At 36.5% G+C, this 14,586-nt stretch overlaps 1 protein-coding gene across 4 annotated transcripts in view; it reads right to left on the minus strand.

Annotated features, from left to right (window-relative positions):
- LOC308185603 (atrial natriuretic peptide receptor 1-like) overlaps positions 1-14,586 on the minus strand; it is a 40,960-nt gene that overhangs the window by 8,212 nt on the left and 18,162 nt on the right. For all 4 annotated transcript variants that reach the window (XM_080573937.1, XM_080573938.1, XM_080573936.1 and 1 more), the window contains 11 exons: positions 12,808-12,955; positions 11,811-11,897; positions 11,408-11,551; positions 10,375-10,496; positions 8,609-8,750; positions 5,162-5,210; positions 4,123-4,227; positions 3,076-3,195; positions 2,049-2,142; positions 1,254-1,341; positions 367-506 (listed from right to left, as the gene is read on the minus strand). In XM_080573937.1, coding sequence (XP_080430063.1) covers positions 367-506; positions 1,254-1,341; positions 2,049-2,142; positions 3,076-3,195; positions 4,123-4,227; positions 5,162-5,210; positions 8,609-8,750; positions 10,375-10,496; positions 11,408-11,551; positions 11,811-11,897; positions 12,808-12,955 — 1,239 coding nt within the window. The remainder of the gene's footprint in view (positions 1-366; positions 507-1,253; positions 1,342-2,048; positions 2,143-3,075; positions 3,196-4,122; positions 4,228-5,161; positions 5,211-8,608; positions 8,751-10,374; positions 10,497-11,407; positions 11,552-11,810; positions 11,898-12,807; positions 12,956-14,586) is intronic.

Here is a 14,586-nt window from a genome sequence, read left to right on the forward strand (position 1 = left end):
CATTTATGTTCCCATGCAGAAGGTAAATTTTTCAGTCTTGTTCCCGTGAAACAAAAGTTTCCAATTGGGATTAGTCAGTTGCCACGGTTTAAATTCAGACCTTGCAGATCATAGGAACTAAATAAACATCAGGGATTGTTCCCTCAGCCCAAACATCCCATTGACAACATTCACCAACTGTAGAACTGATGAAATGTATGTAGGAAAATGTTGCTAAAGATTGCTAAGGCTGTGCTAGGATTTCTGCCCCAATTGTTTTGTGTCTTCCCAGTGGTAATAAGCTTTGCAAATCTCCTTCATCTGTTCTTAATTGTCATCAGTCTCTACCCTGATGTCCCATCATTGCCCACAATTCAAGGAACTTACAGGCATCTCCTATTGTCTCCACCTTATAGACATCATAGTTATCTATGATTTCATCAAAAGCTGTATAAAGCTTGTTCAAGAGATCTACCACTTGGTAAGGTGTGCTGCTGCTGGAAAGCTGAGTGAAGCCAACTATGTCACTGTAAATCACAAAAAGAATATAGGCATTGTCTTAACCACAGCAAACTGGTAATCCCAGGCACACAATAATAATTTCTCAGTTGAATTTGCTCAATATTAATTTTTTTTTTCAGTACTTCCTTGGCTGAGTATCTTATAGAATAGTTCTATCTTCAAACATTTGCTTAAAATGAAAATAAATGCCTCCCACTTAAAAGGACTGACTGACCTAAGTCTTTCTGCTTACGAATGGCATAAACTTTTTTTTTTTTTTCAGCTAGATTTTAATCTCTCAAAGACTATTTAGTCTTCAATTTTTGATTATGTACAAATGAAGAAGGAGAACCTAATAGCTATCCACTTATGACAGGTTAAGATGTAATGCAATTGTTGCTTCAAGCACACATAACCACACCAAGTGTCAAAACCTGTAAAGGTATGTGGACTCTAAGCAAAGATATGCTTCCTCTACACAGCTAAATACTGGAACCTTTACTTAGGCCTATCCTGTGTACATAGGAGTACATACATAGAGTGATTTTAGAGCTCTGCAGTAGTTTCATTTTTTATCTGCATTATTTTAATGAAAAAAATAAGAACGTGAGAATTTTGAAAGACGTTCATTTGCAGAGTCAAATGTTGCCACCTGGTACAAGCAGTGGCAGTTTTGATAGAGATTTGGTGCTCTGCTAGGAGCTTCACCTCTGCTAAGAGCCTAGATGTTTCTTCAGGAGTCATTTCTATTAATATATTTCATTTTTATTTACCTGAAAAAGATGGTGGCACTTAAGTAACTTTGAGCTTGTGCACGTTTTCCCTGCCTGAGATCATCTGCTACTTGCTTTGGCAACATACCTGTTATAGAAGGTAGCATACTGTTACTATTTTGACATGGATAAAAGAACACAGCAATCATAACATGCTTGTTTAAAGGTATAAAAACAATGTTCATAAAGGTGAAATATTTTTAAGGAGAAAACAGTCCAGCAACAAAATCTACTCTTTTGTAAGGTGAGAATTCACAGTAAATCTCACTGATAACAAATCCAGGTTTTTCAGATGACCCATGATTTTTAGTTAAGATAAATCAATATCTATACATTCCAAGCTTGTTTATTATCTCTTAGATTTTCTTGATCTTCATTATTTCTGATCTTGCACTTTCATGTCCTTTTCCTTTTCCTCTCCTAAGAGTTATGCCTATTCCACATTTCTTTTATCCTGAGGAATTCCAGAATATGTGCTTCCATCAAAAGTAACATCAATCCAAAATTCCCCAATATTTACAACTATACAGAAGGACTGCTAAACAGGATAAAAATAAGCCAGAGCATTGCAGATTATCCAGTCAAAGTCTCCTGATATTAGAGCATTGACTTTTACTGGGGGGAATATAAAAAGCAGTTCAATATCTTTTCAAATTTGCAAGGAACATATGCATCAATTAATCACCAACTAAACATTATTTTTTAAATAATTAAGGCATTTGTCTGTTTGTAATCAGAAATTTAAAATTAAATATTATTGAGAAGAATATCCAGCTTTTTTGCTACAGAACTTACTATACAACAGACGATCAGTCTTCTGTTTTTCATGCATTAAATCCTGAGTTCTCTCACAAACCAGTATCTCCAGGTGTTTGCTATATTTCTCCATCTAAATAACATGGAGAAATGCACAAAATAATCCATTTACTGAAACAGATGCACAGTTGGATAGGATTTAAGCATTTGAATGATATTGCTTTGAAAATATTTAGATAAGCAAACGCCCAGGTCTGAGATAACTAAATTTTTCTTAAAAAATCCAAACACAAGATTTCTCCATAGGTAAATTAATGATTCCAGATTTTAAATTGTTGCTTACACCTAAGAGGGCGGACATCAATCCTAGAGATTTCAGAGTCTATGTAAAAATTAGAGGACAAATCCAATACAGAGATCAAGCTACGGATGCATATTAAAATACGTTACCAAAACCGAAGAAGAATGTAATTCTCAACCTTTTGTCAAAATCTTACAAAGCTCTTTCATAAACTTTCCTGCTATGCTATGCTATGCTACGCTATGTTTTTTGCATCCTTGCTCTGTGGGAGGCAACAAGCTGTGGAGACGAGTCTCTTTTTTCTCCTGGTGGGCTTAAGATGCTCAAAATGCATCTGTAAACATACTTGTGGTATGCAGGGATTCTATATCCCCAGCTCTGTAAAACCAGCCCCTAGCCACAGGGGAGGCTGTAATTTCTTGAAAGTGCATAAAAAAAACAATGGCTTTTGAATGAAGAAACAAAAGTGTTCCCCTGTAAAGAAGTTGAAAAATTCAAGAACTGACAGAAATGGGATGAGAAGGAAAAATGGGCCTCAACAGAACTGCAGCTTCTTTTTTTTTTTTTTTTTTTTTCAGTTTAAATTACAATTAATCTGCTGGAGGTGAGTGAATGACTGAGTGTTCTTATCAAATATAAATGAGATCAAACAAAAAAAAACAAAACAAAAAAAGAACACATACACAAAACCCCACACCAAACAAAACCAGAAGTAGAGAGGTGAAGGCCAGATTAATTTGAACTGGATTAAAAATCTAAAATTACCAGAGTCATCATCATGTCGACAGGGCTAACTTTATTAGGATTCATCTTGTATAACATTTTCTTGACTTGTTCAAACGTAGGCCTTTGGACTGGATTATTTTTTCTGCACTTTCTGATTAGCTGTGACACAGAAAGAGAATGAGAGAAACAAACAGCCTTTTGTCATTTCATGCACAGGTGGTATTTCCAATTAATATTTTTTTCTCAGTGCTAAAACTGTGTGTGAAGCCCTATCTACAGCCAGTGAAAAATAGTAGGACTATACTGAGGTCTCCTGAACTATACAGATCTATACTGTATAATTGAATGAAGAATTTAAGTTCATGAAAATTCACCTAGGGGAAATCATGAAGTAGATGTTCACATTAGTCCTGCCAAACTCTGCTTAAGCTCTTGTCTTGCGTTTTAAGTTATTATGCAATTGGAGTCACATGAAGACTTGTCTGTACAAAATATTCACAAGCATTTAAAAACTAAAATACATCTTTAAAACATTAACTTCCCACTGAAATCCAATACTGCTTATGAGAAGCTTGATACATTTTGGTTGCTACAAGCCACAGAAGATCAATTATTTAGCTCTTAAACTGAAATAAGGATGCCACAATTTTGTTCAGATTTAATTGAACAGAGATGGAGTGAGGTTTCTTTTTAGTCACTTTGAGGCTACTAAACACATAGATCTTTTGCATGAGAATCAAATTGAACTCATACTTTGCCTGAAACATATGCACTTCATCTGTAAGCTAAACAGATATAACTAATATAAATTATGCATGGAACCAACACGTAAAATAAACTGAAATTGCACACAAATCATGACTGAATACTAAGAAAAAAAAAAAAGATTATTACACTGAAAATTTGAGGGGACAAATTGACTTTTTTTTTTTTTTAAAAAAAAGGATATTAAAGAAATTTCATGGTGCTTTGTTTGAGATGTGCTTCTTGATTTCTGAGTTGCTTACATTCATTGCCATGAAAGTTCAGTCACATTTCTTAAGTCTACTTCAATAAAGAATTTTTGTATGTAATATTATATCTCACCTCTATGTAATCTGTGGGACATGGGCAAGAATTCTCAGCCTTCCCTGAAATTAATTCTGCCAAAGGTGGACACCAAGAATATTCAGCTGAATGCACATCATCTTTCTAGAGAAAAAGGGATTAAACAAAGTTGAAAAGGTGGCATGTTTTTACATATCCTTTTGACAATACATTACTGTGATCATCATTACTTTTATGACAACTTCCCATCAGCAGAAGATCACTTCTGTTTTTAAATAAGAGGACAGAGAGAAAGAAAATAACAATAATAATAATTACATATATATACACATATATAAAGTTCACTTTAATCTGAGCAGCCTTGTTTATAAGCTTTTTCATAGCTGGAAGGGTTCAGTCTCAGTATTTGCACCAGGTAAACTAAAAATTAATACCTGGCAAGACATTTGGTGACTTTTGAGAATCAACAAGACCTTTGTTGGTCTGTTGTCACAAAACCTTTGAAGTGGAAGAATGTCAGTTTTGAGTTTTAGTTTTTAGAACTATTGTTGTGCAAATTATTTCAGACAGTACGTTGTTACGTATTCAGAACCTCTGGTCTCACTTTCAAGGTGCATGTTTTTGTTTGCCACTTAGCAGTGATCATGAGACATGCAAACAAGACATTTTCCTTATAAAGAGGTCAGGTGCTCTTTTAAGATATTCTTACCAGTGCAATACTCCACTGAAAGTGTCTATGGATGGCAGGAAGGGCAAGGAACAACTGCATACAAAAGAAAGATGCTAAGGCATACCTTTGTCCTCACATTTAATGTCAGAGAGCTGACACAAAAGCAATTTTGGAAGTACAATTATTTTCTTCATACACTCTTCTCTAAAGTCCTGAAGGGGAGACTGTTAGGTTTATGTGGAAGCCCTAGTTGCATGTTCCATTGGAACTGAATTTGCACCGAAAAATCAAGAGGAAAATGGGTGCTTAAACAAACACAAAAAAAAGGTACAGGTACATTTGATTTGTATCTTCAGCAGAAACAGAATTAAAATTACCAGGCAGACTTCAAAGTTCACTTTTACTTACTGGCATAGGGTCACTTCTTGTGGCAATTTCTAGTAAAATGATGGCATAACTGCAGAATAAAAGGAAACCAAAATCTTAATGAAGTAACAGCTGATGGAGACAGTGATTTTAACTTTGGGGGATTTCCCATTCTTCCCCACTTTATAACTGAAAGCTCAGTATCCCAAAAGAGAGGATGGCAACTTTTCTGCTGTTACTTCTCTGTGTTTTTGGAGATATGTCACTGATAATTTAACAGTAACCTACTTGCACAGTTACCATTCTGAGAGATGAAGCATTTGAGTTTGATGGACAGCAAAGCAATTTTCTTTGGAATTTAATAGAATCCAGAAGGGATATGTGCAGGGACTACATGACACCCACCTATTAAACATACAGAACAGGTCTGTGCTCTAATCAATGGGCAGGAGCAGGTTCATCAGAATCATCATCAAGAAGAGTGGTCCCTTTTTCAGCATAGATCACTGTTCTGGAAAATCTCCGTAAAGTTAACGATGAGACACAGTGTGCAGAGCAGATTGCATACAGAACGAATTTTTTCTGCTTCTTTCTGAATGATATTTTCATCATTGACATCTTCCTTAGATGAACCAAGGTTAAACACATTCATCAAGGGTGAAGAATGGAAAAAATGGATTAACGACTTTGTGTTCAGTCTTGTTGCTGAACTCACAAGAGATCTTTTGGAACAGTGATCTCTGAGAAGCCAACAACTCCTCCAGCCAGCAATACTGATAAAGCTGTTCTTGCCTTTCTGTATATGCAAACTGCGTAACAAATAACACACTATATGCATCTTTTCCTGAATACATTTATTCTTATGGGGAAAACCGCTTTGCGATCTGTTGTACTGCTAATGGTTGCTCTGCTCAGCATGGCATCCTAGCCATACAATGAGTATGGCTATCTATCTTCTGTACTACTGGTAGGACACCACTACCAAACAGAATAGTGTGTATAAACCATACTGAATAATGTAGAATTAATCTGATGAGATTTTTATGTTCTTTTGGGGGGTGATTTGGTAGCAGAAAGGATTACCAGTCCTGGTGAGACAGCAAAGCTCAGATTTTTCATGGAGAATGATTAAATGATGGTAACTCCAAGAAAGCAGTATTGATTTCATTCATCTTTAGCAGCAGTGTTCAAGAAAGGTCCTAACAGAGCGGAAAGTGAGATTCACATAACCATTACAAATCAAGAGAAGCCAATCTAGGAGAAACTGTGACTGGAAACAGCCTCTTCAGCTTGATTAGGAGGTTCTTTCATGTTCCTGTTCTCATTTCCATTTTAACTTTCCCATCTGACCAACACATTCCCTGGAGAACTTTAAAAGCATATGATTCATCTGTAAAAGCACACAAAATTACAAAACCTGCAGTCTTTGCTCTTTCTTTATTTGGGCCATATCTTCAGGAATGTTAACGGAATTTTTGCACAGTAATTTTTGACACTGAGGATTTCAAGACTAGGTCACTACTTCCCAGCTGGTGATCCCACACATTTATCAGGAAGGCTTACCACTTGCTCGTATCAATGAACATAAACTGATAAAAACGCAGAGTTTGAAGACTAAATCAGTTAAATAGAAAAACCTGTTAATACTACAGGATACTTTTTCTTCAGTCTCTTTTTCTTCATCTTTCTTCCCTGACTTTATATTTCATCTCTTTTTGTCATTTTCTTTTTTACCAAGCAAGGATTATCTGCAGTACAGCAAAAAGAGACCTGGACTTTTCAGACACAAGAACTGACAGCAAGATAGGTTCAGAAAGCATTCACTAAACCTGTCAAAAGTTCACTGTGTATTCACCTATGATATGAGAAAATCAGCTGTTAACACTATTTTAAGAGGAGTCCTTGGCAAGAAATGGTTTCCGGAGACCAGGTTGTCTGCAAAGTCAAATAATGTCATCTAATCTGAATATGGGCAAAGAGTATACCAGGCAAGCTGCAAGGAAATAACATTTCCTGAAAAATAGAATGCTTCCTGAATGTGGAGCAATGATAAATTGCAATGCATAAGATAACTTTAAAATTACTGCTTAGTTGGAGCACAGTACTTCTGAAGACCAGTCAATACTGAAAAGAAAGGACCTCCACAGGACAGAACGACAATGGCCAAATATATCAACATAGTGACAAACTGCTTTTTTGAAGCAAATTAAAATGGCATATTTGGACCACACATAGATTAAAAAACAAAAACAAAAACAAAAAGAACTACAGAGACCTCAAATTCTTATTTACATAATCTGACCTGGTAGAATAGATTAAAATAATAATGTCCTAGCAGGTATCGTTATTGTATATGCACATCAGGGAACAACATACATGAATCCAGTAAATCTTGTGTTTATATACAAAATCACATCTTCACACTACATAATGTTTAATGTATCCTAATTGAAAAAAAAAAAAAGGAAGATTTAAATAACATTTTCTGCTTCTGGAACTAAATTTTCACTAAAAGCCCTGCAACAGTCACTTGAGGCCATAAGCATTTATTGTGGCCCAGTGTAGGACTCAGACTTTTTGATAAAAGACGGTAATATCTACCCTTTGGTAAATGTTGTTAATAAACAGTGCTAATAACTATGCCCTTGTCTACTCAATCTGCATTTCAATCTTTATTTGAATTCCAGTAGTTTATGTTCTGCTAGCTACTAAATTTGCCAGATTTTGCAGAGTTGCCAATCTGCTGTACTGGGAAAAGGGAAAAAAAAGGGGGGGGGGGGGGAACAAAAATTTTGTAGTCCCATCTGTCCTACAACTTCTCCTTTGAACTGCTTTTACCTAACTACTGGAAATAAGCACAGAGGAAGTATCACTGTTATGAAACAGCACAGACAAAGAACACATTGATGCTTAATAGAGAAAATATGTGGGAAAAGGAAAAAATATTGATGATTTTTTTTTTAAACGCAGTACGATACCTTTTTTATTAGATTACTATTCTCTGAAATTTCAATAGTAATCCTTTTTATCTGAAAAGTGGTTGGATCTCCTTTATAGGAGATCACTTTGCAATAGCTTGTTTAGCTGACAGGTTTAGCCTTCCATCACTGGCAAGGCAAAACTCGATAGCCAAGTAAGTGATCACAATGATCTCCCACAAAGATTTTCAGAAGGAGAGGGATTGACCAATTCACTTGTACATTCATTCCTCTTCCTAACTCTAATTGTTCTCTGTGAACAAAACTTTGTCACTGTGTGCATGCAGCAAGTGTTTACACAAATTATAGAATGATGGAATGCATAAATATATTATGACTCCTGGAAAATTGATGCCATTAACTCTTTTTAATATTGCCATTATTGAAAAACCTTTTTAAAATGCAATCAAACATACCCCTGGGATGACCACAGAATTACACTGAGACTAATAGTGATGAAAGAATATTTGACTTGAGATTGGATTATTAAGTGAGAGAAACAGGAAATTACCTGTAGACGTCTGTCATAGAATTGGGTTCAAAGTCTGAAAGGGAATGGATTTCAGGAGCTATGTAAACCTGTATAAAGTGCTGCTGGTATGAGCTTGACCCTTCAGGAGAATCTTCTCTTCTGTATGACTGCAAACCATAATCTTACATGGAAGAAAACAAGAAATAAAACTGTTCAGCATTTCTCTGAACACACATGAATTGGTATATAGTGACACAACTTGACAAAGGAATTATTTTTCCCTCTTTGAAATACTCATCTCTATCTCAAAATGATGCGTGCCTGGTGACCTTTTGTCTCTAAAACAAATGTAAGATCTGGACAGCAGATGAGATTGTTTAACAGCCTTTTGAGTAGGACAGTTAAACTAAATGGCCCCTTCCAAGCGGAATTATTCTATGATTTCATAAAACTACATTCAGACACAGTAGGCTCCCTTCAGTGCAAGACTTAGTATGCAAATGTAGTTTTCTGTTCTACTCATCCCCCGACCCTCATCTGTGGCAGGTTGTTAGAGTAATTACAAGTTAGACAGACTAAAGCTACTAGAAATCAGATGGTGAGCTTTACTTTCACACCACTAGCTTGAGAACAAAGGCAGATAAACGTAGCAGCTACACTTTCAGCTTAACACAGAAGAGGCTCTCAACAGCTGACTGCATTGTAGAGGAGAAAAAAAAAACCTGACATCTGTTTTCTTAGACTCAGCTGTCTGCTGAGTGTAGGGTGGGCAGGATGAAGATCTCTGGCTCTTTTATGGAGTGACCTCTAATTAAGACGGTCCTAAAACTTCATTCTTTATATTGGTGCTTATTGGAGTTTTTCTATTAATCACCATATCAGTTATTTGTGAGGTTTGTTTTGCATTATGAAATCTCAATAAGCCAAGAGTATTCAAATTCTCTACAGTGTTACCAGTTAACTTCTCAACAATCTCACACGGACCTCATCTAATTCAGAGAAGCAGTGCTAATATGATGCAGTTGATGTAGTCTAGCTATCTCCATTTTTTATGTTTTTCCTCAGGAAAGGAGCAAAGCAAATATTCCTGCAGGCAGAAGGATAATAACAGAGGTAGAGAAGCAGCCATGGCCTTGTGTAGGGACTGTACTCTTAGGATGAACCTTTGAAAGATAAATCAGTTGCTGTTGTTTTTAAGATAGCTGCAGGTTATAGAGTGTAATAACTAGTTTGGGAAGTGAGTAGGAGAGATGAACATTGCTTCCATTCCCTTTGGCAGCTGTAGAATAAAACACATTCTCCACTGGTTTTTGTGCCCCCATAGACTGCCCTCCTGTACCAGGAGCAGGACAGATCTAAAGCTCCATATGTGGGAGAATAAAATTCAGTTTTGTTTACAGGACTGCAAAGCTCTGCGTCGAGTCTGCTTCTCTCCATAAACCATCTTGTGTTCACCAATCAGCATTATTCCATATCTTCACAGTGAAGACCATGGTTAAGGTTTTCTCTCTGCATCAAAACTGAGAATGAGACAGAGTTTCTGCTCAGACTGTTGTTGATAGACTCCAACATTTAAGGGATCTGATGTGTGCATCAGTAACACGTTACAGGAGAGACTTGACATGATAATGTAACATGAAGTTTGCATCAACACAGGGAACTTTTAGTGAAGGCTGTTAAAGTCAGCACTTCCACCAAAACTTCACATCATCATGAACGTGCTTGTGAACAGTGTTCAGTGTGAAATCTACATGCATTAGTAGGTTATCCGGGCAGTTTTGAAATTTCATTTATCTTCTCTTTACCTGCAATTTTACAAACCCATCGGTCATCTATCACACAGTTATTAGACTTCAACCGTCCATGATAAATTTTGTGGTGGTGAAGATAGGCCATTCCTTGGGCAATGTCAGTAGCAAAAGAAAACCTGAAAGACAAAACCCAATGAGCTAGCATTTCCACTATGCCAGATCTTCACTCAAGAGTGGATACAAAGCCTACTGAAGCTGACCAAAAGGCTCCTCATGAAAGGCTCCTCATGACTGAAATAGCTCTGAAATCTGTCACTGCACGGCTGTTTTTCAGAACACTTGAAGTGGGTGGCTGAAAGCCCTCAACTCTCAATTGTCTGGATTCACAGCCTTCAGCCTTTATTAAGACAGTTCAGTTTACTCTAGAACTTCTAGAACTTCCCAGTATGTTTGTATTCTTGCAACTTCTTTTCAAATGTTTACAAAAGAAACACATTTTTATTAACTTTCTCACTTTTTTGGAGGGTTTCCTCCCTTATACTCTTTTTCTTTGCTGAAGGCAAACAATAGGCAGAAGTATAAAGAGCATGCCAAAAAGGTTATTCTCAAAAAAATGATAGAAGTGCCTTTGTGGAAGTTTCATTAGGATGCTGTGCTCATTTTCTGTATCGGTAAATAAAAAAAAGCATTTGGAGGTATGTTAATCATTTCACTTACGTGCCTTTACAGGGCTTTTTAATTAATTGCAGATGCCCAAGATATTTGGGAAAAGGATGAATGGAAAGGGGGGGTTGAGAACAGTTTTGCAGAATAAACAGGGGTGGGTCGAAAAGTCATTGGCTTAGCATGACCAGCACTCAATGTATGATTGCTCAAAAATCCAGAAGACATGTTAGGTTAGATATTTGAATTCACTCTTTTTTCTTTATTCTCACCACATTACAGTGTAGGTCTATCTCTCCAAGTACTACATTTACAATTAGAATATTGTCCCAAACAGCACATAGCATCTATCAGCATAGTTCGCATCTTTTAGGTTTTCAATTTATTTACTTATTTGTTTGTTTGTTTATTTATTTATTTTTACCTGAATCCCCAGTTCAATGGGATGTCTTCTTTGAGCAGAACATCACTTAGGCTGCCTTTGGGGCAGTATTCTGTCACTATGGCAACATTGGGCACTTCTATACAACCACCAATGAATTTGCAGAGATTGGGATGGTCAAGTTCCCTGTAAAAATTAACATAAAACACAGCACATGAACAATTTTCGTGGATGTCCCTCCTAGTTTTTGCAGAGTAATGGGAAAGCCAAATGCTTTGTATTGAAATATACAAAGAAAAGTAAAACAGTCCTAAGGAGATTTTGATCTAGTATCAAAGTTTGAAGGAAAGAATATGAATTTATAGTAACCTTTGGACAGATTGTAACCTCTAAAGAACTAGTATAAAAATCAAATAGCATATGGTTCTCAGGTTTCCCTTCTTACCTTACTTGCTTTACTTCCTTACGTATGGATTTGGTCAGGGTGAATGCCTTCTTCATTATTTTCTTTATGGCCACTGTTCTACCATCACTGAAACAGAATGAAATGCTGTTCAGAGAGTTTTAGGCCAACTTCATAACTTCACAAGGCTAGGAAAATGGACTGGATATTTTTCCAGAGTGGGCAGCTTCATATGTCTAGAGATGAAGCAGGAAATTTGAGCATGTCCATATGCAGGTATGAATCTGAGTCTGAGTGCATGACAAGGTTCTGCTTCCATGATAAGGGAGGCATTAGTGCTTATATTCAAGCATCCTTGATCTGTATATGCCATTTGAAACATGAGAGTATTAGAATCTAGGCAGCTGGATGATAGAGTAGCAGCAAAGGAAATGTCAGAGTAATAACCCTGCTATCCTTTATTTCTCTGTCTACTGTTTTGGAGATCCACCATTGATATTTAAAATCCTTCTGCTCTCATGGGATGAAGCATTCTCCACAATGAAGCATCTGAGCTTGACAGATACCAAAACAATTTTCCCTTATAAGAATCCACTGCAGATGTATGCAGGAACTTAACTGATACCCACCATATAAATGCACTGGCAAACTTCAGTTCATATAAACTAGCTGTGCTCTACCTCCATTTTAGAGAAAGGGCTGCATCAAAACCTTGATTCCAAATATATTTTAACAGTAGCCATCATTCATTAACATCATTCATTAATGTGCAAGACACATTATGCAGTCATACCCACATAACAAGTCCAAAAAAGAAAAGGAGAAATGATAATAAAAACAAAACCCATCAAGTTACGCTTTCTACAGCCAGTAAGCAGTACAGAGGTCAAATGATGATATTAGCTTTCTGAATTTCACGTAACAAGAGAAGCACAAGCTTTTTGGAATACCTGTTGACAGCAAAGTTGCATGAACCAGAAAGCATGGTGAAACAATAGGATAATAGATATTGCAGAAAATGAGTAATATGTTGACTTACTATCTCCCAGTCTGGGTGAAGTACTGTTTCTTGGACGCATTAGCAACTGCTGTGCAGGAGCTCAGAGCAGTGATAGAGCTGGTATTGGATTCACTAGGTGCTGGGGGAGCACTCATCATGCTCCCTGTTGCTGCCCCTGCTACGGAATCTAAATGAGATGTGGGATTAGTAAAGGCAGCTGAAGATGAATATTATTACCAAGGTAGAGACTCCAGAGGCAGACAAATATAAGGAAATTTCCAAATATTTGCATTCAGAACTGGTCTTGTTAATGCGTAAGACAGAAAACCATTTTTTTTCAGAATGTGACTACTGCATAAAAAGTCAAAACACCTCCAGAGGTGATGCACTGCCAGAGATCTTTCCAACCAAACCTCAGGATTCTATGCAAGTTTCTCTGCTTTCAGTGCTATCAGCCCTTGCTGTTATGGAGATGTAGAGGACAAAACCCAGGGAAGCAGAGCAAGCTCTGTGCCAGATTTTAACAAGTCTATTTGGAGCTCCTAGAGGACTGTAAAGTACAGGGGTGTGGGAAGTGATTCTGACACCAGAAGGAAGTCAGTGAAGAGCAATAATACAGTTAGATGAACAAATCGGTAATCTCAACATTTTCTTTCTTTATATTTTTTAAATCTGTTGACCAGCTCAAGGTAACAAAATGTATTTCAAAGAAGATTTAATGAATTACATATCATTTCACCATCTCCACCAGGTCTGGCCAATTACTCTCAGCATTGACAAAATCTCCCAACTCTCCCTGGTATCATCAGTATGCAATAAAGTGCTGCTGAGGAAGTTCAGCATCAGGACTGTCATGTTCCCACACCACAGTATTATCCACATGCAGTTCAAAACTGCGTTGACATTTGGAGTCTTTCTATGGCATTCCACTTAAAAATATATTAAAGATCCCTGCAATAACTCTGATAATATATATATATAGGTGCAATGGACCTGAAGAGGAGTAATTTTTCACAGCACAGGCTACATACCCTGGCTGCAACACTGCTATGTATTTCCATCTAAATAACTGTACATTTCAGGCCACTGTGGCTATGGCTGGGTAACTCTGTTTGGAGGAGATATACGGTCTATTTCAAAGTCTCTTCACATTATCAGTGCTCATTACTCTAAGTTGTTAGTTATTTTCCTAACTAGGTCTTAAACAAGGAGGTATTTAAAAGATGTTTAGATGTAGAGATTAGTGATATGGTTTAGTGGAGGAATTGTTAGCATTAGGTCATAGGTTGGACTAGCTGATCTTGGAGGTCTCTTCCAACCTAGACAATTCTGTGATTCTATGATTCTGTGAATATTGTTGTTTTGCAGATTATTCCCCAATTAAAAAAAAAAAAAAAAAGTTTTTCATCTTGGATTTTTAAAATTAATTGCCAAGCACTATTTTTTAATCATGTCTCTCATTTCCCTTAGTTTCTTTCTATTGTTTCTCCTCCTTTGTGGTGTTTATGACCTCTTATAATCAACTAACAGCTGGAAATCTACTCATGTTCCTTTTTTACGTATCGAAAGACACTTGTCCTTGAAAGTTCTACTTCCATTTTTACAAAATTGTATTGAAATCCATTTTATGTACTCAAATTAATTTCTAAGCCAAAGTCTGTTCTTGACTGCAACAAAGATATCATATTAAAACTACACAGAAATTAATGTTCAAGTCCAAGGCTGAAGGTATCTCTACTACATTAGCACAATAATGTTTTGATATTTCTACTAGCAGCATGATGACATAACACAGCTAAAGCTGATATCTTTCTAGCA

Source organism: Anser brachyrhynchus, assembly GCF_964034855.1.
Source record: "Anser brachyrhynchus genome assembly, chromosome: Z".
Lineage (NCBI taxonomy): Eukaryota > Metazoa > Chordata > Aves > Anseriformes > Anatidae > Anser > Anser brachyrhynchus.